At 41.8% G+C, this 24,674-nt stretch overlaps 1 protein-coding gene across 1 annotated transcript in view; it reads left to right on the top strand.

The window, feature by feature from the left end:
* LOC137179514 (uncharacterized) overlaps positions 1–24,245 on the top strand; it is a 43,529-nt gene extending 19,284 nt beyond the window's left edge. Inside the window, exons 3-16 of the mRNA XM_067584247.1 lie at positions 3,642–3,764; positions 4,055–4,218; positions 8,329–8,431; positions 8,576–8,621; positions 10,827–10,931; positions 12,707–12,802; positions 13,252–13,377; positions 13,514–13,633; positions 14,233–14,369; positions 14,882–15,101; positions 15,222–15,404; positions 16,064–16,208; positions 16,354–17,694; positions 19,087–24,245. Of these exons, the coding sequence (XP_067440348.1) occupies positions 3,646–3,764; positions 4,055–4,218; positions 8,329–8,431; positions 8,576–8,621; positions 10,827–10,931; positions 12,707–12,802; positions 13,252–13,377; positions 13,514–13,633; positions 14,233–14,369; positions 14,882–15,101; positions 15,222–15,404; positions 16,064–16,208; positions 16,354–17,694; positions 19,087–22,688 (6,507 nt within the window). The 5' untranslated portion in view covers positions 3,642–3,645 and the 3' untranslated portion in view covers positions 22,689–24,245. The remainder of the gene's footprint in view (positions 1–3,641; positions 3,765–4,054; positions 4,219–8,328; positions 8,432–8,575; positions 8,622–10,826; positions 10,932–12,706; positions 12,803–13,251; positions 13,378–13,513; positions 13,634–14,232; positions 14,370–14,881; positions 15,102–15,221; positions 15,405–16,063; positions 16,209–16,353; positions 17,695–19,086) is intronic.
* The last annotated feature ends 429 nt before the right edge of the window (positions 24,246–24,674 follow it).

The following is a 24,674-nucleotide window of genomic DNA, read 5'->3' as shown; positions in this document are numbered from 1 at the left end:
TTATTTAGCATGACGTTGCTAATGTTAGCTTGTATTACCAAAACAATAAAACACTCATAACTGCTATCTTACTTGTGAGCTATAACCTATAGTATTATAGACTAAATAATTAAATAACATCTCCACCTCATCGCTTGACTTGTTAGCAATGCTCGAAGTTGTCGTGGACGATGACATCTTCAGCAAATAGCTTCTTGTCCTTGAAGGCCACTGTAGCTTCTGGAATCTCTCCAAAGTCTTAGGGAGGGGAGGGGTTAGCGGCGGAGTGCTTCAATCTAGAACCTCACTGTTAGAGGCCGCTAAATACCACACATATTACACACTGGACCTTTAAGGTGATCACAGAGAAACTTTTCTTCTTCAGCAGGTGAATTTGAAAACAAGCTACTAGTGTCAAACTCACCACATACATCATTCTGCACTTCCAACAAAATGACCAAGAAGAAAAACAGATTTTGAGTGGAGGGGGATTTTACATAGCTATCTTAACATTATCCAATAGTAAGGCAGTGGTGCCTAAAGGTTAGAGAAGCAAGCTTGAGACTGGAGGGTCACTGATTCAGTACCCCATACTGGCAGGATAAATCTGGGTAGGGAAAGTGAAGAAGCAGTGCTTGCACCTCCCTCATTACCACCACTGAGGTGCCCTTAAGGCCTTTAACCTGCTCCAGTGGAGCTTCTCAGTGGCTGGTAAATCAGACGGTGGTTGTACTGGGCAGCTTCCAGGTGTGAATGTGTAACTGTGTGAATGTGATCAGGGCTTTCCTGAAAAAGAGAGCATTGCTCTCAGTGAAAATTCCCCTGAATAAATAAAGGTGAAAAAAAACAAAACAAGTTGTGACAGTCCTGATGCAGTGACAATATTCATGAAAAGTGTGCGGTTGAGAAATGAAAGAAATGAAAAGCATCTTGTGATTGGTGTGAAAGGGAAGTACAGTGTTATATTCCCAGCAGCCTCTAATGTTCTAATGTTACACCTGTTTAAATCACTGATTATCTGCTTCTTGAAGGAAGCCACTTCTCTGGAAATCCATGATTTCAGGGCTTCAGAGCTTTTACTGTATGTGTCTATGTATTTGTGTACAGTATGTATCTATTTCACTTGTGAGATCACCACGCTAGAGTGATGGTGGATATATTCTGACCCCAACAAGCCTAAGTACACTTCTGCATTGTGTCTCTGTAACCTGAGAAGTGAAATCCTGCAAGTGGAGCAAACAGGAAGAGTGAGATATGGAAGAGAGAGAATTGAGGGGAAAAGTGAGGGGCCAATAGGATGAAAAGAACAAGAGAGAAAGAGAAGCAGGAGAGGGTATTCACAGACAGATGGATGGATAATGTGCTTATGACTCAAGATCCCCCAGGAGACATTGCTGTCTGGCTGTGTCACTCAACACTTTCATCACTAAGCCTTCCTCTTCTTTCACCTTTTATCACACTTCTCTCTTTTATGTGCTCCTTTCATTCTGTTTTTTGCTCTTGTCACATCATACTGTACCTGATGCACTGGATACCACTCTCTTCTTTCCTTTCTTTAAACATCTAACTCCTCGCCTCCTCTCGTCTCCCTCCCCGCCCTCTTGTTTCCTCTAATGGATGCTACTAATGCCCATCATCAGCAATGTCCGTCTGGGGGAGATTCCTTCCTGCAGCTGCTCGCTGAGGGACGCAGCAGGCCTGCTGAGATCATTCACTCATTCATTCCATCCATAAATCAGTTCATCCCTCCTCTGTTTGTTGTCTTTAATCATTCTTTGTCCATTTGTAGCTTTCTAATTCATTCATCCATCCACCTATGCATTTTTACATTAATTCATTCATGCATCCTTTAACCATCCATTCATTTGCTCTCATTCATTCTTAAAGAACTTTATTGACCGCTTATTTCATAGAAAGGTGATTCTACATGAGTGCTCCCTACTTGAGTATCTACTTCCCAGTCACAGCCTAGTAAATTCAGCTTTTGATGATGTATTAGGTAACAGTTAATGACCAAGTCTTTGTCTGACTCAGTCATGCTCTCACTGGGAGGATGGTTTTGTGTGTGTGTGTGTGTGTGTGTGTGTGTGTGTGTGTGTGGTGAGTGAGAGGGAGATTTTGAGAGCAAATACTTGTATTCTCTGCTAATGTTTATGCATTTTGACAAGCCTCTGCAAGTTCACTTAAAAGCAAAAGCACAAAATCTGGCAGCTTTTGTTTTTGGCAAGTGATCAATAGTTAAAGGAAAATTCCCGTTTATTTCAACCTGATGTATTTCCCATAATGTGGCCATTGTTGGTTCTATGATTTATGCTAACTTTGCGCTTGTCAGCTCCATTATAGAGATACGGGGTAACAGGGACGCTTCAGTCACACAGAAAATAAACAGAGAACGGGGCAACTCACCGGCTAATCTAACCACCTTTTTTCTCACTGTGTGGAGAGCTGATCATCTGGTCCAGTCAGCCTTGGTGAAGCTTTTATTGCGCTTACAGGAACATAATGAGCATAGGTGCCTTCAACTCGAGTACCTCAACTGGTTCACTTTTTAGATCTTTTTAACTATCTCTTTTTACCGGATGAAGGATTTTAGTCATCCTAACCCAGTGTGTCTGTTTTTATTTTGGACTATATCCAGTCATTCAAGGGAACATGAATGTCTGTAGGCTTGTACGTGTGTGTGTGTGTGTGTGTGTGTGTGTGTGTGTGTGTGTGTGTACGCTTATATGGCATTACCTAAAATACTGTATATGTATGCTTCCACAAGGAACCAATTAGCCCAACTAAACCTCACAGACACCAGAGGTGACCCATGTCCATTACATCCAACTCACCAACCACCACGGCCTGTCAACAATCATTTATGATGACCACCTGCCTCACAGCAAACACAGCAGGGACCCATTTAAAGGAGACGCTAATGTTAAAGGAAATTAGGAATTATTGATATTGATGTTTATTGAAGCTTGAACGCAACATGCAAGCAATTGGCTCATAACTCTGGCTAAGAGCCTATTTGACTGCATGAAGCCACAAGTGACATCATTGTTGGCCTCAGTCCCTGTCTAATACCCAGAAGTCCCACTGCCAAGCCTAATGCGTGTGTGTGTGTGTGTGTGTGTGTGTGTGTGTGTGAGTGTGTGTGCTTCGTTTTGTTCTGGCCGCTGTGTCTCTTAAGCTTCACACTTTGCAGGTTCTTTTCACGCCTGCGATTACCTTGCATCATGTGTTCTGATGGCAAAGATCTGATGGAGTTTATTTTACACATGGCATTTTCTCATGAAAACACAGATTTCCATCATATTTGTGTTTTTTAAAACAGACAAAAACCCTTTGGCTTGCTTTTCACCATACAGGTCATGTGGTTTTGATAAGGGTTTTTTGCACCTGAGCTCCTGTTTAATTTTCTCATGTTTCCTGGTTGGATTCATGCACAAAACATTTATTAAATTGGCTATTCATATCACCCATACTTTATTATTTATGTGGCCAAATGCTTCTCTTAACAGCTCTTGAAGTGCTTGAGCTAGCTAGATCTACATACATACATAATCTCATGACCAGTCATATGCATTTGAATTCCAGACATCTCACATGTATTCTTGAGCCATTTAACCAATTTTATTGTATGTATGACTCCTTTGACCTTTGCCTCCTGCCAGGTAAATGGAGGTGCAGGACAGGAGCCGCTCCCCGTCCCGCAGGACCAGCAGGGTCGAGCAGGTAGTTGGACGATGGCTGAGACGGTCCCGAGACTTAGGCAGCAGGTCTCACTCTCTGAGCAGGTAAACCTCTGTCGTTGTCTTATTTAAATGGATGGTTATGTTAACATTTACATTTGCATTTACAGAATTGTCAATTTAGATTCTCTGTTTAATCTGACCTCTTCGTTTTTTGACTGAGAGGCTCCTGTGTTTCAATCTAATAACAAATAATGTATGCTACATTTGATACTGTCTGTTGTCTTTATTTTTCTAATACAAACAATTATGAAGTTGTTCACCAAAAACTGATGAAACTGCCAGAGCACAATTGTAAATACATGTTTCCTTTTTCTTGTTATGACCACCTCCAGAGACAGGGTTGCAGTAGATGGGAAGACAACAGAGTCTGGTGGCTCCGACCAGAGGAATTACCCCTTCCGCTTCAATGTTCAGATCCAGCGGGACCCAAACCTCAACTCTCATGGCCTCACTCTGTCCCCCCAGACTCCCATCCTGGTGCAGGAGGTCACCCCAGGTACAACAATATATACAGAATATAAACAGCATTTCAAAAACCTGATCTTGAACTTTGAATCAAAGTGGTCTGCTACTATGCACACTTAAAAACCTCAGTGTGTTTATACTTGTTTTTAGGAGAAATGGCTAACACAGCAGTAACAACACATTGCTCAGATTCAGATCAGATCAATCAGAAACACCCCTCCTGGTGTCCCTGTCAACACTGTCAGTGCTGCTCTTAATAAGACCAGGGTCCCTAGTTCCACATCCACTGTCTACAAAAAGGCCATGTATTCTGAAATGCTGTGTACAGCAGATGCATAAATAACTGTCAGACTTCATCCACATTGATGTAACTGTCTTGTCCCTAAAACCAATGCAGCACCTCTCACCCTGGTGAATTTGGTTTCATTGCTGACACTGAATGTTTAGGTCAGCTCTGGTTGGTACTTCTCATCTTCCCCACACCAGCTCAGGCTCCTTCCCCCACAGAGATCACATTTTATGTGCCAAGAGCCAGTTTCCATTGCCAAGGTCTGCAGTCTATTGGTCTGCTTTGTCAGTGCCTGTTGTCCAACGACAGTGGACTTAGAATAGCCTGTACCACCCAGCTGAGGGGAGAGAAACTGTTCTGTCTCCACAGCCACCCTTCAGTAGAAATATATGTAACATAGTGAAGACAGCCTAGTGGTCTCTTCAGGGCCATACTGTACAATGATGAAATTGTTGGACAGAGCCAGGACATACTAATTAACAGAAGCTGTTAAGCATTGTTATGTGGATAACAGACTGTCCCAGGATTCAATGTAGAAACCTTTTAGTCACAAGCCATCTCTATCTCTCAAATGACTAACTCTTAACTTCCTGTCTTACGTAAAGAGCTGGAATGTACAACATTGGCATGAAATAATTCAGACAGGAACACACTCCAGCCAAGTATGTGGCCATAATTTGTAGGATAATTGGTAGGAGGTGATTAAAATCCAATATATTCTGTTCTTGCAAGAAAGAAAAAAAGAAATGTCCTATTCTCCCTGTTCTTCTTTCCAGAATCCACATAGCATACAGCAAGTCTCCTCAGCAAATGCACAATTGGAGCTGTGCCAGACCAGTACAGGCCTCTGGCCAGTGTACAAAACAAACTGTAAAAAGTGCAACCTCCAAGGGAGGCTGATGTGCTCATTCTGCATACATGCACACAGAATCACATTAACAAAGGAAACGCATTTTCGGACTGATGTTGTGTGTGCATGCGTGTGTGTGTGCCTGCGTGCGTGCATGTGCAGCATCTTCAGTATAACGAGGAAGCAAAATGGTTTTGGGATTTGTAAGAGGCATGGAGTTTTTGCCCTTAACTCAGGCTCTCAGGCGGTGTTTCCACCCAGACTAGTACTGTCCACAAGAACCTTTACCAATCAAATGCTTTATGTACTGTGTGCTATGCAAGACATGTTTAATGCAGGGGTTAGGGGTATTATAGAGGTTGGATTCTGTCTGCTAGAATCTCAGCAAAGGAGGTAGGATTTGCAAATAGCCTGAGGTGTGTCTGGGAAGGTTAACTCAGGGCAAAAAAAGCCCTCTGATTTAAATTAAGTTTGTGGGACTTGAGGGTGTGTCAGCAGTAATAGGTGGACATGTCATCCCTACTGCATCCCATGGCACAGCACCTCTTACAGGTCAACTCCTAGTCAGTATGTGCTATCTGTACTATCTGCTGCTGTTAATGCTGTTACATCTAATGAAGAGCTGCAGTCTTACAGTTCCTCAGTGACTTTCCCAAAATAGAACATGATTTACTTACAGCTCTCGTAGTTCTCACTCACTTTAGGATTAATTGCCTTTTAGAGCTGATGCCAACCTGTATGCCATGCAAAGTGAATCATTCAAAAATTACTTAACTTGTGCCAATTGACCATCACTGCCTTCAGTATGTTTTGTTATATAATGTCTGTACACAACTCCCATATATGCATGCTTATGGCTTATGGCTCTGACTGAAAGAGGCAAAATACAAAAATGTATATTCAACACATTTCTAGCACTAAACATGCATGCTACAATGCATTTTACTAAAACAATGGATTGATGAAAAGTTCCTAAATCTGTGTCAGTTTTGTAACATCAGTCAATAATATTCATTCGTTGCTTAATCTTGTTTACCTTTGTACACAAGATTAACTGAATACATTTGAACAAATAACAGCCTCCACCCAGTCAATAGGATATTTTTGGAATGAGAACATGGTTATAAATTTGATTGTCCTTATATATATGTTTAGTCATCTTAATGACTAATTATTTTGCATTGGCCACAAAATTAAATTGTAGCTTTTTTTCCCATGAAAAGTTAAAAAGAAAAAAGTCACACACACATCTCACAAGATATGCTAATAAAAACCCAACATAGTACTGATGAGTGAGGTACTGACATTTTTACTGTTACCAACTAGCAAACTATCATAAAAACTATCATTTGTATAGCACTATAACAAGGTTCATTATTGGAAAAGTATTTCAGCCAGAAGCTATAGCTCCATGAATATGTTATAGCTAATGACAATGACATAGTTTCCACCACTGTACTTCATATACTATCTAACTTACAGAAATCCAGTGCATGCAGAAAACATAACTGCTGCATATGTAATAATGCAACTTGACAAGTATATTCAGTATTTACAATTTTTTTATTGTCAGTTAGAGAAAATTGCATGATTATGTAAAAATTATGAAATGAATGCTATGTATTATATCCTGCCTATGTTTTGTACTCTGAAGTGCAATTTGTCTGCTGAGCTGCAGAGCCAAGAGGGTCTGAGTCCCCCTGAGGTCCAGGGGCAGATTACCTCGCTTTCTCCTGTCTGGCTCAAGTCTGCTCTGTCACCATCTGCTTCTGCTTGTCCCACACACACACACACACACGCACACACATACACACATACGCACTGTTGCTCATGTCTCCAGTGGCCCTGCTAAGCCTCACTTTTTCTTCTTTCTGTCTCTATGACACGTGCTGCAGCATCTTGACAGTGAAATATGAATCCTTTATCTAAAAGCATTTTCAGAGCTATCAATGTCACCTGCATCTGTCCATGTTCATTTTGGTTGTAAAATCAATTAATAACTTAAATCACAATGATATAACTCAGTATTGAAGTGTTACTTAGAAAAAAATATGCTGAAGATGCTACAGTCAGAACCAGGATTTTTGCTTTGCTGCCAGTGGACCCATTTCAGATCGCCTGAAATTACAACTTGATTTATCCACCAGTGATTTGTCTTTTAGCATTTGTATGGTGGAAACTCAGGGTAAAGACCCTGTTCGGGCCTTTGCACACTTATACACTGTATCCCAGGATATTACTTGTTGAAAATGAAATCAGATTTTTTTCATGAGGTTGTGCATAAATATAATAAACTAATTTAGAGCTACCAGCAGTTCTATAAAATCAAATCTTGCCAGCATTCAGCATATTGGCTCAAAGCGCTAGAAATGCTTGGTGCAATGCCTTAATAGTGTAAAACTCAGCTTCACTAATGCAATTCCATTCTCATTCCAGATTTTCAGTTTTTCAGTGTTTCAGTTTGGGGTTTTTTCACCACCCTTTTACAAAATTTGCGAACACAGCAAGGGACAGTGTCATCTGCAGAATTCGAGCAGTTGTCGAGCATTGTCTGTACAAAATATCATCTCCTGTTATGAACATCTACTGTCACTTTTGGTCACAATTGAACTATTGTGCATCTTCTTTAACACTACAGACTGTACAAGGTTTTTCGTCAATTCATTGCCTAGTCTAGTCTATCCACTACCTTTGCCCCTAATGTTGTCAGTATTGGTGACTGTATTTTTACATTTTTTAAAAGGGCATTGTTTGAATGTTAGTCACGTACAGTAGTGACTAAGTGGTCAGCAAAACACTAAATTGCAAGTACAACGATTAGATTATGGTCCTCCTTAATGGCTGGGTTTGGAGAGCTGTTTGAGAAATTATGCATCAGTGTGAGATGAAAGGAGATCAGTAGAATACAACATACTGCCTGTCACCAGCCCCAGTTGCGGTATGAATGCAGACCAATTCAACACCCTCAGGCATGACAACACAAGGACATTTTGTGTGTCCAGGTGGTCCTGCAGATGGCCGGCTCGTCCCTGGCGACCAGCTTGTGAAGATCAATAACGTCGCTGTCGATGACCTGACCCCGGAGCAAGCTGCTGAAATAATCAGGTCTACACAGACAGCTGCACTCACAAACACACATATATGCACAAGTATTGGTACAAACACAAGAAAAAAGTGTTTAAAATTAAGATTTGTACATCACATCTCCACAAACATCACCTCAACAGCCACCCTTTCTTTTCTTTTCAGGGAGTGTCAAGAAACGTTGACAATGACTGTCCTCAGAACAATGTTGGTGAGTCTACTGCATCTAACTAACAACACACACACAAACATTTCACAGAAACACTCATTTCCACACTTGTAGACACTTAATTGGATGATGGCTGTTTGGACAATTCCTCTAGTTTCCCCTTTTCATTCAGTTGTGAAAACAAACACAAGCATGTACAGTATGTGTACACATGCCTACATGCTATAGATGTACAATGTCTATGTACACATGGGATTCTAAAATGCTGTTGTCAACAAACACATAAATCAGCATGTCAATGAGGCTTGGGGTCAAGCGTCGTGGCTAACAACCATTGTGTCACCGAGGTCCCACCACTGCATCACTGTTAAAGGTGACAACATGTTATATACCCTCTATCATGGTCACTCCATCTGTGTGTGTGTGTGTGTGTGTGTGTGTGTGTGTGTGTGTGTGTGTGTGTGTGTGTGTGTGTGTGTGTAGGTTGTACACCTCAATCTGTGTGTGTGAAGTTGACATACGTGTTTGCGCTAAGGTGAAGTGGATCGGTAAATAAATGGCTGCTCCTCAGTGATTCTCATCAGCGGCTCTGCTGATGGAAGCACCTTTATGGTCTGATTCATGGCTCACAGCTCTTCCAAGAAATCATTACTGAGCTTCAAGGAATTATTAGCATTTCACAGAAAATATTCATCTTTGTCATGATAATAATAATAATGTAGACAGATAGATAGATAGATAGATAGATAGATATTGTGCAATATATATTATATAATATAAAAATAAAGTGGAATAAAATCCCCAAGAATAAAGATGAAAAAGAAAAAAGACAACAGTAATAATGAAACAGGTAATACATGTAAATAAAAACAGTGTGCTAGGATTAATAAAAGGCTTTTTTTAAAAAGATATGATTTGAGAAGTGATTTAAAAGATGTCACGGATCCTGCAAGCCTCAGATTCTCAGGCAGGGACTTCCAGAGCTGAGGGGCCCTGACTGCAAAGGCCCGGTCACCTTTAGTCTTGAGCTGGGACTTAGGAACAGCCAGCAGAGCCTTGCCCGGGGATGTGAGGCAGCGCTCTGGCTCATAGGAGAGCAGCAATTCAGCAATGTAGCTGGGAGCTTAACCATGAAGTGCTTTAAATGTGATCAGTAAAATCTTGAATGAATTCTAAAACCTACCAGTAACCAGTGAGGAGATCCTGAAACAGGGTTGATGTGATCTTTTCTTCCAGTATTTGTTTAAAGCCTTGCAGCTGAAGGCATGAGATCATTTTTTGGCTTAACCCTGAATACAATGAATTACAGTAATTAAATAATAGCATGGATGACTTTCTCCAGATCAGACTGGGAGAGAAAAGACCTGAATTTTGAGATACTCCTCAGGTAATGAAACATGATTGAACAACAACAATTGTTGTGCCTGTTGATGGTAAGAAACCATCAAAAGAGTTCTGAACCAAGGCTCATCTAAGTGATTCAGACTTGTATTATAATCACACAGTGATGTAAGAGCTTTAAGGGATTGTTTGACAGTTTCCTCTGATGCTTTCAGTAATGAAAGATTATCTTTGTTACTAAGCACCAGTACTTATGATGAATATAAATGCACAACGAATATCTCCTAAATGTAAAATGTATTTGGATGCCTGTGTTGTATTCACAGATAGGATTGGTAATACTTCAATAATGCATTTTTAAAATTCTTGCACACATCGATGTATCATAATCACTTGTCTCATTCTGCCTCCTATCGTTTACATTTTTCCAATATTAGCTGAAGTCCAGTCCACAAAGTTCACATTAGACCCTGACAGTGCTTGTTATTTGATAGTATTTGTGTAGATGAAGACTTGCTTTTGTTAAATAATCAAAACCTTTTCTCAACACATTGCATTGCAACATGATATATTTGATATCAACAATGGCTTTTGGTTGTTTATACAGTTTTCCAACACTTGAGTAACATGAGACAAGAAACAACTATAGAAAATAGCAAAGATTTTAACTGCAAACGTTAGTCTACAACCGAGTAGTATCATCCCAAGAAAACTACCGGGGTTCATATAGTTAACATATTATTAATTGCTTGAATAAAATGCAAAATAAGGCTGCATATATTTTCATTTTCTTCACATGTACCACTTTATGCTCTGCTGAACATATACTGTACCAGCATCATATGAAATACTGATTCAATTATGCAAATATAACCTGCTTTACAGTTTATTGTCATGTACTCCCAGGGCCCAAAGTCATCATTCATCACACCAGAGAAGAGGGCAAAGCTCAAATCCAACCCTGTGAAAGTTCACTTTGCTGAGGAGGTGGAGGTCAACGGACACTCTCAGGTGAGCGTGAAAACATTTTGTCCAGTTATTCTGAGAACTTCTCCCATCCCTCTCTCCAGTGTTTATTATCATCATCTGTTTGGCAGCATTTCCTTGAGACACTAAAGAATTCTTCTTCAGATTCCATTTGCACACAATCTGTATCTGGATACATAATCGGGATAATGACGTCTAACATCTGTTATTAATAAGCCATCTCATTTTCTCATTTCCTGCATTGTGATCAGATCTCAATATGCACTCTCAATAACAATAACTAGTTAGACAGAGTTGCTGGACTTGTAAACAAACATGTGTTTCAGATGAAGGGAGGTGACGGTGTTATATGGGCTCCTCTTATTTTTCCTTTACTGAGGAAAGGATCATCTGTAGCTTTTTTCCAGACTTGCTTGTGATAGCTGGAAAAGTCAGTTCGATGACCTTCCAACTTATTTGGATTAACAATTATTTTCATTATCAATTAATCTGTCACTTATTTTCTCGATTAATCGATTAGACGTTTGGTCTATAAAACATCAGAAAACAATGACAGATGACAATCACAATATCGTAGTGCAAAGTGACATCATCCAATGTTGTTTTGACAAACAAATGTCCAAACCCCAAAATATTTAATTAACAATGATGTATGACCAAGAAAGGCAGCAAATTCTTAATTTTAAAACCTGGACTCATTAAATATTTGGCACCTTTGTTTGAAAAATTACTTAAATGATTAATCAATTATCAAAATATTTGCCATTAAATTTTCTGTCGGTCAATTAATTATTGCAGCTCTACACTGAGTTAAGGTCTCCTAGATTTTGAATAATGAAAATATTTGATAAAACAGATAGTGCTTTATATGTCAGGTATACCTTTGCACTATGAGGAGTAGTGATGGTTTATAATTGGTTAGTATTATGCCATACTATATGCAGTTTTTCTTTTTGAAGCCTGGCTCTGGTTGGAGTTCCCATCATGCCAACGGATGTGAAATTCGCTGAATGAGGAAAACCACATAGGCTGGAGTGCCTATTACTAATCACAGAGAAAACACGGATCGATATTTGCTTCATCCTCCCGTCCTAATGTCTGTGATTACAGGACAATAAGCATCAGATTAGGGAGAGTGTGTGTGTGTGGGGGGGGGGTTGCCATTGTTAAAAGGGAGAGAAAACAAGAGAAATGGAAGATGGGAGGGTGACAAGGGAGGGGTTGTCTAAATCTGAAAGCTCTCCGTTTGAACTTCACAACACACAGACATCAATGTTGCATTACATCACAGTGTCAATACAGCAAAACACTTTCTAAAATCATGAGAGAACAGGGATGAGGTAGAGAGAGATGACTCACTACAGCGAACGAGCAGGGCAGACAGAAACAGGCCAGAGGAGAAGAAGATATGATGTGAAGAAAAGCTCCGTGAGCAGAGCTGAAAATGAGACATGGCCTAATCTCTCTCTTTCCTCTTGCAAGTGTGTTGTAATATGCAAAACATGCTATTTTATATTTTTAATCTGGCTTCCCAGTATTTCAAAATATAAATAAGTTTTGTGTGTAAAAGCAGCAGCATCAGTGTATCTAGGACAAACATTCCCCAGGCAAAATAAAACATCCAGTTAAATCTTTATATTTTTGTGTCTCAAACACACACACATCTTTCTTTTCTTGTTTCTTGCTCATATCTCTCTATCCGCCTGTTACTCATAATCCTATTGAACCAGCAGGTTTTATGATGCTCACATTTTCATCTGACACCTCCCATGACATCTGACCCCTTGTGTGGCTTGCAGGGCAACTCGCTGCTCTTCCTGCCTAACGTTCTGAAGGTGTATCTGGAGAACGGGCAGACCAAGGCCTTTAAATTTGAACCCAGCACCACAGTCAAGGTACTGTGCAATGATACAGTCGACCATATTAACTTCCATTCTTAATTATTACCAACATTTAGGCTTACAATTTTCTTATACTGGATACTTAACTGTGGTGAAGCCAACATTCATTATGTGTTTAACCTGAAGTCAAGGATCCTGTATGTTCACCTCTGTGAATTTGAATGTGATGTAGCTTTAAGCCTGCAGTAAGCTCCATATTTAAACATAACCATATAACTGAGACTCTATTGGATTGAATAAGTCCAAATTTAAAAGCTACAGCTGATATGATTCACTCACTCCCTCAGCCTTTATCAGTATTAGATATATCTGTTTCCTGGATTTGCCAGTCTTCTCCTTGCTTCACTGAGACCTCCAAACCTCAGCTCAGCTCACCTCAGCAAATATATTTCCTGATGTGATAAAATATTGTCTCACAAGATGTAATTTTCTTTGTGCATCAGGACATTGTGATGACACTGAAGGAAAAGCTTTCTCTCAGCCGTATTGAACATTTCTCCCTGATGCTGGAGCAGAGGCACAGTGCCACCAAACTGCTGCTCCTACACGATGAAGAGAGGATACACCAGGTACACACACTCACACACACACAAATAAGAATAAATCTACCTCTCTCCTTAAATAACAGTTTAAACCAGCTCACCCTCTTTGGTGCAAAAGTTGTTGCAGTCAGTGTACTCCCCTTCTTTGTGTGTGTGTGTCCAGGTGGTCCAGAAGAAAGAGGCCCATGACTTCAGATGTCTGTTCCGTATTTGTTTCATGCCCAAAAACCTCCAGACTCTGCTGCAGGTGGATCCCACTGCCTTCGAGTACCTCTACCTGCAGGTAGATTAATGAACCTCTGACCCACAGAAAACCACCAGACTGCATTTGAACTCACCATCCACACCACCACTAGTCTGTTTTAATGTTTGTTTGAATTCAAACTCAATTTTTCCCCTTAATTTGATTATTTTTATATAGTATGTGCAAGGGCTGCAATCAGGATTTTGATGTCTAAATCAAATGAGGAAGCAAAGTATTAACACCCTCAAGAAATCCAGTTAGTTTGTCCACTTATTAGTGCAGATGAAGCATCTTACCTTAATGTAAAATAGCACTCAGCAGACCAGTTTTATCTCTGCCACGTGGTTCTTTGACAAGTTGTTTCAAAAGATAGTTTGTCACTCAGCAAGTAAAACTGAATACTATACTGCTATACTATTAACACTGTATAAATACAACATTTAGCTTGACCTACAGGTATTTTCTGCTAAATGTTGACCTCCTCAGCTCACAATTAGGAAGAAAAAGCCAAAAAGCTCCTCTTACAGCAATTCTGTATTATGTAAACATATGTTATGTTAAGCTTAGCCACACAATGTCATTGAAAAGTAAATCATGACTTGTTCCAACAGTGTTTTTTTCATCTCTGTGTTTGTTAGGGGGTGAATGATGTGCTGCAGGAGCGTTTTGCCGTAGAGATGAGGTGTAACACCGCCCTGCGACTCGCTGCGCTGCACATCCAGGAGAGGTTGGCGAGCTGTGGACAGTCACCAAAGACCAACCTGAAGACAATAACGTGAGACGTACACACATTTAAAATTTCCAGGACATTACCATAGAGCAAGTCCTTGAGCTCCTGAAATCAAGAGTGTGTAATAAGACAAATATCATATAATTGATTTAAAACAGCACATCCCTATAAGTCATATTTTTGTTATTTTTTATCATACATGCAGTCCACACAAATATGACTCTGCTTGAAATGTAACAGACAAATATTAGTTTCACAAAAGAAATTCATATTAATGATGTTCGTCCAATAAGCCATTTTTAGCTCTGGTGGCATTAAATTAAAGTCTTAACACTTAATATGACCTTTTCCTGTACATTGCCTGCCATACACACAAATATGTACACACAACTTAACTTACAATATCTGTGGAAAATTTCATGAACATGTTTACTTTCAAGCGACACTAACAGTCACACACTCACACAAGCTGTATAGTACAACCAGAGTTTCAGCTTGGTAACATATATGTACACACAAACAGACTTTATCAATTTGTGTTTGTGTGTTTCCTCCAGGAAGACTTGGGGCATAGAGAACTTTGTGTCTTCCACATTGTTGAGGAACATGCGAGAGAAAGATCTGAGGAAGGCCATTGCCTACCACATGAAGAAGAGCCAATCACAGCACGATCCCAAGCAGAAGGGCCTGCCAGCCGATCAGGCGCGGATAAACTATCTGGAGGAGCTGAGCGACCTCAAGTCATTTGGAGGGAAATCCTTCAGTGCCACCATGATGGTAGGGTTTTGGACTGTATACTGGATATTTATATAAATGTTTCTTTTGAGATTTGGTTGATTGAAGTTTCAATCTTCTCTGTCTCCGTCATTGCTTCTCTTATGTCTCCCCACCCTTCAGCTCCAGGACAGGGAGTCCATGGTGACCCTGTTGGTGGGGGCACGCTACGGGGTGAGTCAGGTGGTCAACCACAAACTGAGCATCTTGTCCACCCTCACAGAGTTCACCAGCATCACACGCATCGAGCTGCTGCCTGAATCCGACAAGGTCAGCCTGGTCAAAATATACCTGCAGGACATCAAGGTAAGACCAGTATTACACACACACACACACACAAGTTATGCAAAATACTGTAAACCACATCAAAAGCGCTTTAACTTTGAAGCGACTAAATCAGCATTACAAATGCTGCTACAAAGGATGGTCATGTTAGGTTGCGTACCGATTAGCATTATTTGTTGACCTCTTTGTTGGTGCAGTATGTCTATTTGGCCTGCGTTGCCATGATTTTACACATATCAAATAGAGTTATGTAATTTTGTATTGTTTTTTTTTCTTTTTTCGCTTGTTTGTGCTTTTTCAGTTTGATGCACCTGCAGTTTGCGCACAGGAGATTTGGCCTCTCACGAGGTCTGTTAGTCGTCTGTTGTTGCTTTAAAAGTTTGCATACTGCTGACTGCCAGACCTCTCTGCCTTAATTGGCATTCAACTTAATATGACCCCCTTCTGTAGCAGTGTTTTTAGTGTTGACTGACCTGTTTACATTCTTTCTTGAACTTCGTGTATACAATGTGTAGACGTCAGCATGAAGAGAAGTAAAAATGCTTTTTCATCAATATTAATGTATAATCCTTTTGAATACAACATTACATTAAGTGTTTTTCCACTGCTGAAACTGTCTTTTCATTCCTTCTCTTTCCTTGCCCCATCTTATATCATCTTCTCTCCTCTCTAATACCAAGCCCATCACATTACTGCTGGAGTCAGTGGCAGCCAAAGATATGTCCTGCCTAATAGCAGGGTACTGTCGAGTGTTTGTTGACCCCAACCTCAACATCTTTCCCTGGATAGATGTCTCCAAGAAACACAGAGTGTCTGCTGAGGAAGGTACAGAGAAAGCACACACATTCACACCAGTAAAAAGTCACACACCTGTGGGCTCTAAGTAACTGAAAAAATAAGGGATATTAATAAGAGTGTTAGATTTATCCAGCTGTTCATGGTGTCGTGTTTTCATGGGCATTTTTCGCAGGTTACGTGTCACGGTGTGGCAGTGACTCAGACAACTCAGACCTGGACATGGAGCCACTGGTCTCCCAAGTGTCTCACAATGAGAAGCATTGCCCACGTGTCAGATCCTCATCAGACCCAGAGGGAAGAAAATGGAAAGACAGAGACAGAAGGAGACACAAAGATGGCAAAGAAAAGGGAGATAAACCATGGGCGGATAAAAAACAAAAGAAAGAAAAGGAAGCTAACACAGAAAAGGAAAGGTCTCTACCAGATAGGAATAAAGAGCACAAGAATGAGGACAGAGAGCACAAAGAGGAGACAGCGAGAGCACGGGGCGGTGGACAAATACAAATCGAGATAGCAAACAATGACTCTGGGGAACAACGGGAAAAAGTGGGGACACAAAAAGAGGCACAAGAACGCAAGATGGGAGGTGGAGAAGAGGTGCAAGCAGCGGAGGAGCAGCCGTCTGTATCAGAAGCATCAGATTCATGTCATTCTGACTCGCGTGTCCTCACCAGCCCCTCCAGCGACTCTCTCGATGCCCTGGAGGAAGATGACTTGATTTCGTGTTCGTCTTCCTCCATCCATCCCAATGCTCCCACACAAACTCATGGCCACATCGACTCCCCCCTACAGCTTCATCCTTACTCTCATAGGCACGCTCAGACCCACCTCCTCGCTCCTCCACCTGCTCACTCCCATCCCCTTATTCACTTCTCAACTCACGACGTAGGAGAAGGGGACTGCAGGAGGTCAGGCGATGGCGCTGATCCCCAACTCCTCGGACCCGTCTCAACCTCAGCAAACATTCACCACGTCAAAAAACATTTAAGCACTTCCTGCTCTGATGACAGCTCCCTGTGTTTCGCTGAGCTCTCCCGGCTTGTGGACTTCCTGCCGAGCCCCCCAGAGGCCAGTGACGATGATGAAGACGAAGAAGAGGAACTGAGGAGAAGGAGAAGGAAGATGTTGAAAGAGATGGATGAGTCAGTGAGAAGAGCAGGAGAAGGAGGAAGCATAAGTGGGGAGGGTAGTTTTAAAGAACATTCACTTTCCTCTTCGTCGTGCTCCTCCCACATGGAGTTTGTGTTTAACTTTGACCACAGCAACACAAGCTCCTACTACAAACTCTGCTCCAACATCACCCCAGACAGCGCTTGCAGCTTTCCCCGCCTCCTGAATCATAATGAGGGAGAAGAGGGCGATAAAGTGGAGGGAGATCAGGTAGAACTGGAGCCGATCCCCATCCTCCAGCCACCACCCGGCTTTGGAGACAGCAGCTCTGATGAAGAGTTCTTTGATGCCAGAGATCGCTTCACCTCACCTGAAGACCCGACTTCGGGGGCTGTGCCTAGAGGTGATTCAGTTTTCTCTGTGAGGCTTTCTTTGAGCCTCTTATTCATGTGGTCACAAGCATTTGCTGTCAGTTTCAAGCCCTTTAGAGCGATTAAAAAACAGGCTTGAAATTGCTGCCATCTGGTGGCTGAAGTTCTTGCCCTGCAAAAGTGATACAGCAATGCATTATAGAGCAATGTACTATCATTAGCAGGAACATTGCAGGCCACACTTCTGACCACACCTACCAATGATGTTGGATGTGGTATACCAACTTTAAAGATTCAGCCTATAGATGTTAGAGCAACCATGCTTTCCCTGGTTTTGGGTCTCATGAGGAAGAAATTTAGCAGTACCCATAGTTCAATATACTAGTAAATAAATAAACAAATTAATTAAAGCTTTATATAGAGCATTAATCTGCAACTCATCTTTGATATAAACCTTTTAAGTCCAACTCAAATGAATGCCCTGTGATCTCCTGAAAAAAAAAATGGAATCCAACAGTGACACAATTTTGGTTTTGTGATTGTCCCCCCTATATTTGCATAAACCAGCTGGAGATGGAGAACTTCTTTGCAAATAGCCAGTTAAATTAGGCAGATGGACACCATGGAGCCAGCCTGACTACAGCCTGAGACACAACAAAACCAGAAACACAGACTTTGAACAACAAAAACCCACATTACTTTTCCAGCTAATGCCTCCCTCTTCCCTACAAACAAGGACATGTCTTGCCCTGTACCATTGTTTTCTGAATGAGATACCAAACAATCAGCCCCTGGAGAAAATGTAGTACCAAAGGCAGTTTGCAGGCTACATAGCTAATAAGCTGATCAACTGCTGCACATTGAACAGCTTAGGAAATTACCTGCAAATGTCAACATCGGTGGTGCAGAAGCAAAGTCGTTTTGTCCTTATTTTTCTACATCACCACTAAAAAAACACTGTCTGAGATTTAGTTCTTAGTACAGGTTTGTTTAATTTGTCCCTCCATGCCCCTGCGAGGGCTCAGCTTGCCGCTGTCAATCAAACACAAACACCAAGAACGTCCACTCAGTATTGAGAAAAAGGAGCATTTCTAATATCCCCATAGAATATCTATTTTTTTTTTTTACTTTATAGTACTAAAAGTCAATTAACTTTTAAGATTCACTTTGACATGACTTTGACCTCAAAAACAGATGACTAATTGTGATTTAAGTTGGACTTTCCACAAAATACTGTGAAGTGGTTCAAAATTAGAAGTTCACTGGTCTATGAGTTGATTTATGTTCATCAGTATTCATTGTTTTTATAGTGCCAAGAACATGAGAGATATTTACTAGTTTTTGATAATGTGAAAAGCTCGTTTTCATGTACCCCTTGTTTAAAACACAAGTTTTGTTAAACCTCTTTTTTTACTATCTTGCAGATATTTGCAGAGAGATGAAAATGGACTTCCTAAGCACTCTTAGCCTCAGTGACATCAGAGTCTCTGTGTCAGATGCAGACAAAGATGGGAATCCAGAAGAGGATGGAAAAGGAGAAGAGGAAGGAGGAGGCAGAGAAACGTTGTACCAGCTCAGAAAAAGATCCCGTAAGCGGCGTTCCTTCATGGAAACTGATTACACATCTAGGGTGTCATATCCAGAACCAGATCCACAACCTCAGCATGATCCAGTCTCCAACAGGCTTCATAAAAACCTTTTGGCTGAAATCAGTGATGCCCAGATGCTGAGTTCTGACCCTGAACCCTCAGAGCAAACTCAGAATCCCAGTCCCACTGTCTCCTCCCTCACTCACTCTGAAGGGGAACCAGCCCAGCTCGAAACAAAACCCATCCTGTCCAAACCCCGCCCCCACAGTCCAGGTTTTCCTTCTGGTTTTGTGTCTCACGAGCAGATGAAAGACCCACAGGCCTCCTCCAGGACCAGGAAGCAAGAAATGGAAATGGAACCTGATGCAATGGAATCCAAATCAGTCATAGACCTCTTGAAGGCAGCGTCTCCTACCATCACTGTCGTCCGGTGCCGAGTGGATCCAGATGGGAAGGAGAGTGCTGATCGGAGGGGTGATGGAAAGGAGGAAGGGGAGGGACAGGAGGAGATGGGTGAGGGGAAGTTGGAGAGCGAGGAAGAGGAGGCATCAGGTGTGTCAGGGAACGGGCCCTTCACTACTCATATGTTTTTGCCAGAGATCCCTGAAGAGGATGGTAAGGGGGAAGACGCAGGAGAAGAGAGTAAAGGGGGAACATCAGAGTACTTGCCCAGTTCAAAGAGACCTCTCATTGGTGCTGAAAGGCATCCAGAGGCCAACACACTGACTGCATGTTTGATAGATGTGAATAAAAAAGGTAGTAACGGCCTTCTGGGAGCCCATCTGATTGCTCCAGAGCAAAATTCATATGTAGAGGAATGCATGCTTGATGATGTGAGTGCTGATTTAAATCCTCCGTCATACTCACCGCCACCCCCTCCACCCTCATCCCCTCTACCTCCAACACCAGTTCATCACAAATCCCAAAGTGACTGTTTAGTAAGGGAAGAAGAGGATGGCACAAACACAGGAAGTTCAATCAAAATGTCTATATCTAATTCCGAGGAGATGCCACTTAGTAATCAAAATCACACTAACAAAGCACAGTTACATTTAGAAATCACATCCAGTGTTAATGAAGACAAAGCCATCAGTTTTGTAGGTTCTACCATGACTGCTAGCGATGAAGTAACCAACAGCACCAATTCAGACAATGTTTTTGATGATGACGAAATGATTAATTCCCTAAATTCTAGTTCAAGTGACATGAAAGCTATAGACAGAGATGATTGGACTATAGCGATAAAGCCTAGCATCAGTGCTAAATCAGCCACAGCAGATAAAGGTGAGTCTCAAATTAGTATATGTACGTCTTTTACCAACACTGAAGCTCATACAAGAACTCATTCCATTAATTCTGAATATACTCGAGCTATAAACTCTATCACAGCAAAGCTTGGAGCTGCAACAAGTGTCACCTCTCCTACATTTAATTCAGGTGCTAAATTGAAAAGTGAGGTGACACACGAAATTTCTTCATGCTCAAATCAAACTGTGGATAAACCCAGAAGTGAATTCACCATGCCATGTGCTGAAGCTAAAGGTTTGGTTAGTCCCAGCTTAGCAAAAGCTAGGACAGCCACGATCCATGATCTCTCCAAAGAACCTCCTTCTCCAACTCACTTCCTCTTCCAATCTTGTTCCCCCGGCATCATGGGCCGCTTATCTGCCTCCACACTTAGGGGGAAGATTCAAAAGTTGCCCCTTTATTTATCGCGTTCCCAAGAAACCCTCAACCAAGCTGGGGTAGGAAATGTAGCCCAGAGTCCTGCTAAGGACAACAGTAGGGACAACAAAGAGATCACCATCAAAGTAACAGACATTCATGATGTCACACAAACGATAGATTTTGAAATGGGCACAAATGAAGAATCAGTGGAGTCAGACGATTCAGATACAACGGTCACAGGATCAGAGGTAGAGGGGGAGATTTTTGTGGAAACAACCTCAGCTAAGAGTTCTCATTCGGTATCAGAAGTGAAGGAAGCAGTAGATAAGGTGTTGGTGGTGGTGGACGATGACAGCTCATTGTTTCCCATCCAGACTGAGCCCAAACCACAACACAGAAATCAAGTTTTCTACAGTGGACCTAACAAGAACACACCAGGACCAATAACAGAGCCTCCAGCCTCCTTATTGAGCAGCCTCCAAAGAGATTCTACAGGCCTAAATATGGACACTCCCGGCCCTATAAAAGATGCCCCAGCATCAAAGATGAAAGTCACAACTCCAAGTGAAGACATTCCAGTTTATAAAATGAGCAATCCATCACCCTCCATCCCCCCTCCGATAGTGGTGACCACACAGAATCTAAATGGGCCAGGACTCCCTTTTCATAGTCAGACACACAAAGTAAGAAGGAACAGTAGTGACAGGCCTTTAATGGGTCTTTGTAGACCTACAGAGCAGAACTTAGACTCACCAAAAATATTTTCCTCAGGCTGCAGGGTGTTTACCATCTGTGAGGACCCTTCCCAGACAAAGACAACGGCCGAGATGGGGACCGCCCCACCCTTGAAGTCTGAGTTTGGCTGCAGTTCTGTGCTAGCATCTGGATGTGAGTCAGTTGTGGAGGGGGTACAGGTGCCACTGGATGCTTGTGGTTGTCCAGCGGTCTACACCAACTGCTTCAGTGGGGGGGACAGCTTTGATGAGGAGCTGACAGTTTACGAGTTCTCCTGCCGCACACAGAGCAGCGGTGTGACTCAGACTTCTGGAGCAGGTCTTCCTCTCATAACTGCCCCTCCTGTTCCCTCCTTCCTCTCCACCTCCGCCACCCACTCTCCCTCCTTTCCACGCTCCATCCTTTTCTCTTCCTCTACCTCTGAGCTCAGCCCTCTCCTCTCACCACTGTCTGACGCTTCTGACTGTTTCATGTCTCAAACGCACAAGGACACCATCAGTCGACTAGGCCAGCAGCACTACCCGGAACCCCCCACAGGTTTCCAAGTGCTCCGTGTAGACGTGGACCAGCTCCTCTCCATCCTGGAGAATAGTGGTGCTGACCGATCTATGGCAGGTTATGGAGGTCGCCACCCAAGGGACACCTGCCCTGCCCACTTTACGGAGAACAAGCGGGTGCTCCAAATAGAGGCACGGCGGCTGATGTCAGGCTGCCAGAAAGTGGTGGGGATTGGACAGAGCCCAGAGGAAATGCTTCACTCCCTGGCTGACAGTTTCCGGACCCTGGTGGAGTTGGCCGGGATATGCCTCTGGTTCTCTGGTTGTGACAGGTGTGACCGGAGGAACGCTGAGGCAGTTGCAGGTCTGGCAGATGTGGCTCGGTCATTCAGGGACTTCTGTCTGGCAGCGGAGCGTGCCAGTAGCAAGCGCAGCTGCCAGGACCTGAGCACCAAGCTGCTAGCCAAACAGTGCACCGCGCTCACCGCCTCTGTCTTCTGCCTCACTCAGCTGTTCCGCACTCTCACTGCACTATGAGACAACAACCTCTGCAGACTTTGAAATGACCTTCAAGCAACCTGTGGTGTGTAACCTCATGGGGTCACTAGTGAGTCCACAGCTGCTGTAGATGTGGGCAGAGTGTGACTGGGACAGTCGGCATGTTTATGTTGGGTATGTATGGGCAGCAAAGCTGCGGTGAGGTTACATGTGAAACACACTAGTGTCACTGAGCTCCATGATTGCTCAAATGATCACAACAACTTCATTGAGCAGGTTTGCACTTTTGTGCAGTTTACAGGGCATAGATTGGTGAGGTGCATGTGGTTACTGACTGTATGCTGTGCACGTACTGAAGCCCACAAACCAAACAACCAGACTATAGAGTGGTGCAAGCTGCAAAAGCAGAACCAGCTTGCATTCCAGTATTGAGGAACTGATGTACTTGAATGTATTCTCTATTACGTTTATCAATTCATTTATTTAATTCATGAGTTACTACAGTGTGTTTATGAGCAAGCAAGGAATGTAAAGACAATGAAGGGAGACATTTGGAAATGTTTACAGGCATAGCTTTAGACACAGGAGTAGAGGTGTATCAGAGTAGTGGGCCTTTTACACACATACGCGAGCGCGCGCACACACACACATACATATACATGGAGTGAATCAGTCTTTGATTCATCCATTCATATGTAGGCCTTTTGTCCGACTGACTGACCATCTAAAGATGACTTAACTTCCTTTGATCTTCTGATAAAAAGCACTGCAGTTTACTGATGCTTATATACCTTGACATTTGCCAGGCTGTCAGTGAGGAGTTCTTTGAATGTTACTGTTTACAAAACCAAAAACAAGAGTGAGAAATGATTTATCAAATCACATGTATCAAGCCTAAAGCTGTGTTTGCCATTTTATAAATCTAGTAGCAGAATGCTGATGTATGCGCATTATATGACTTTATAAAACAACAGTTAAGGTTTGGGTGAGGCACAGTCTTTTGCACATTCAGTTTGTTGTCATTTAGTATAATTTATGGAAGTGTAATACATTTGCTAGCTTTTCTCTCATTGGTTTGTCAGCACTTGCTTTCTCCACCTGCAGGTGAAACACTGAGCCCTCCAGTGCATGAGTATGATGCTGTCAACCACTGATCTTTTCCATACATTAATTTATTTTTTCTATTTAGTGCTAACAAATATCCACTGAGATCATGAATCTCTGTTCTATAGGAGGCCTGATGAAGCCATTTCCCAAAGATACATACAGTGTGTTATATAGTTTGATGATAATTTTAAGAGTCTTAAGTTACATTCTGCAACATTCTGCAAGCTTTTTAACATCATAAAAACCTGCATATCTGTGTCTGAACTTCGGGGACCTTCAGCAGGAAGGACTTTTTGCTGACTTAGACTACACTGTCCCTTACACTAAGTGCATTAATACTACAGATGCTCCAGTATGGCCACAAATACTAGTAAACCGGTGACTAAATATGGGCACAAATAGCCCAAGCAGTGCAGAAATACAGAATGCAGCACAGTCAACTATCCATATGTGCTTTTTTGTCCTTTGATTGACACACTGTATGGAAGGGTTTAAGAGAAAATCAGTGAAACTGATCCAATCATTGGAGTTCATTAAACTCAACACATTCATCACAAAATCATATGCAACACTGACTTACCTAAAGCTTTTGTGGATAAGCTGTTGTATCGCAGCATTTTCACTTGGAATGTTTCTTAAAATAAAAAGGATTGACGCACATTGGACTTGCATGTTCACTGGAGAAATTTCACCACTGCAGAACTGGGAACACAATATATTACAGACAGTGTTTCTATATATATTTATAATGGCTATTTTGCTGAAACATTTTATTCATTAACTTGTAATGTTTTGTTCCCTTTGTTTCAACAAAATATAATTTCTTATATTTTATTTCCAATTTGCAGAAGAATTGAATAACTATTATCTCCAGGAGGAAATTGCCCCATACAAATGTTTGAAAAAAAACTTTTTTTT

Source organism: Thunnus thynnus, chromosome 3 (genome assembly GCF_963924715.1).
Source record: "Thunnus thynnus chromosome 3, fThuThy2.1, whole genome shotgun sequence".
Lineage (NCBI taxonomy): Eukaryota > Metazoa > Chordata > Actinopteri > Scombriformes > Scombridae > Thunnus > Thunnus thynnus.
Note: the sequence above shows the minus strand (reverse complement) of the source record. Positions and strands in the feature narration are given on the sequence as shown.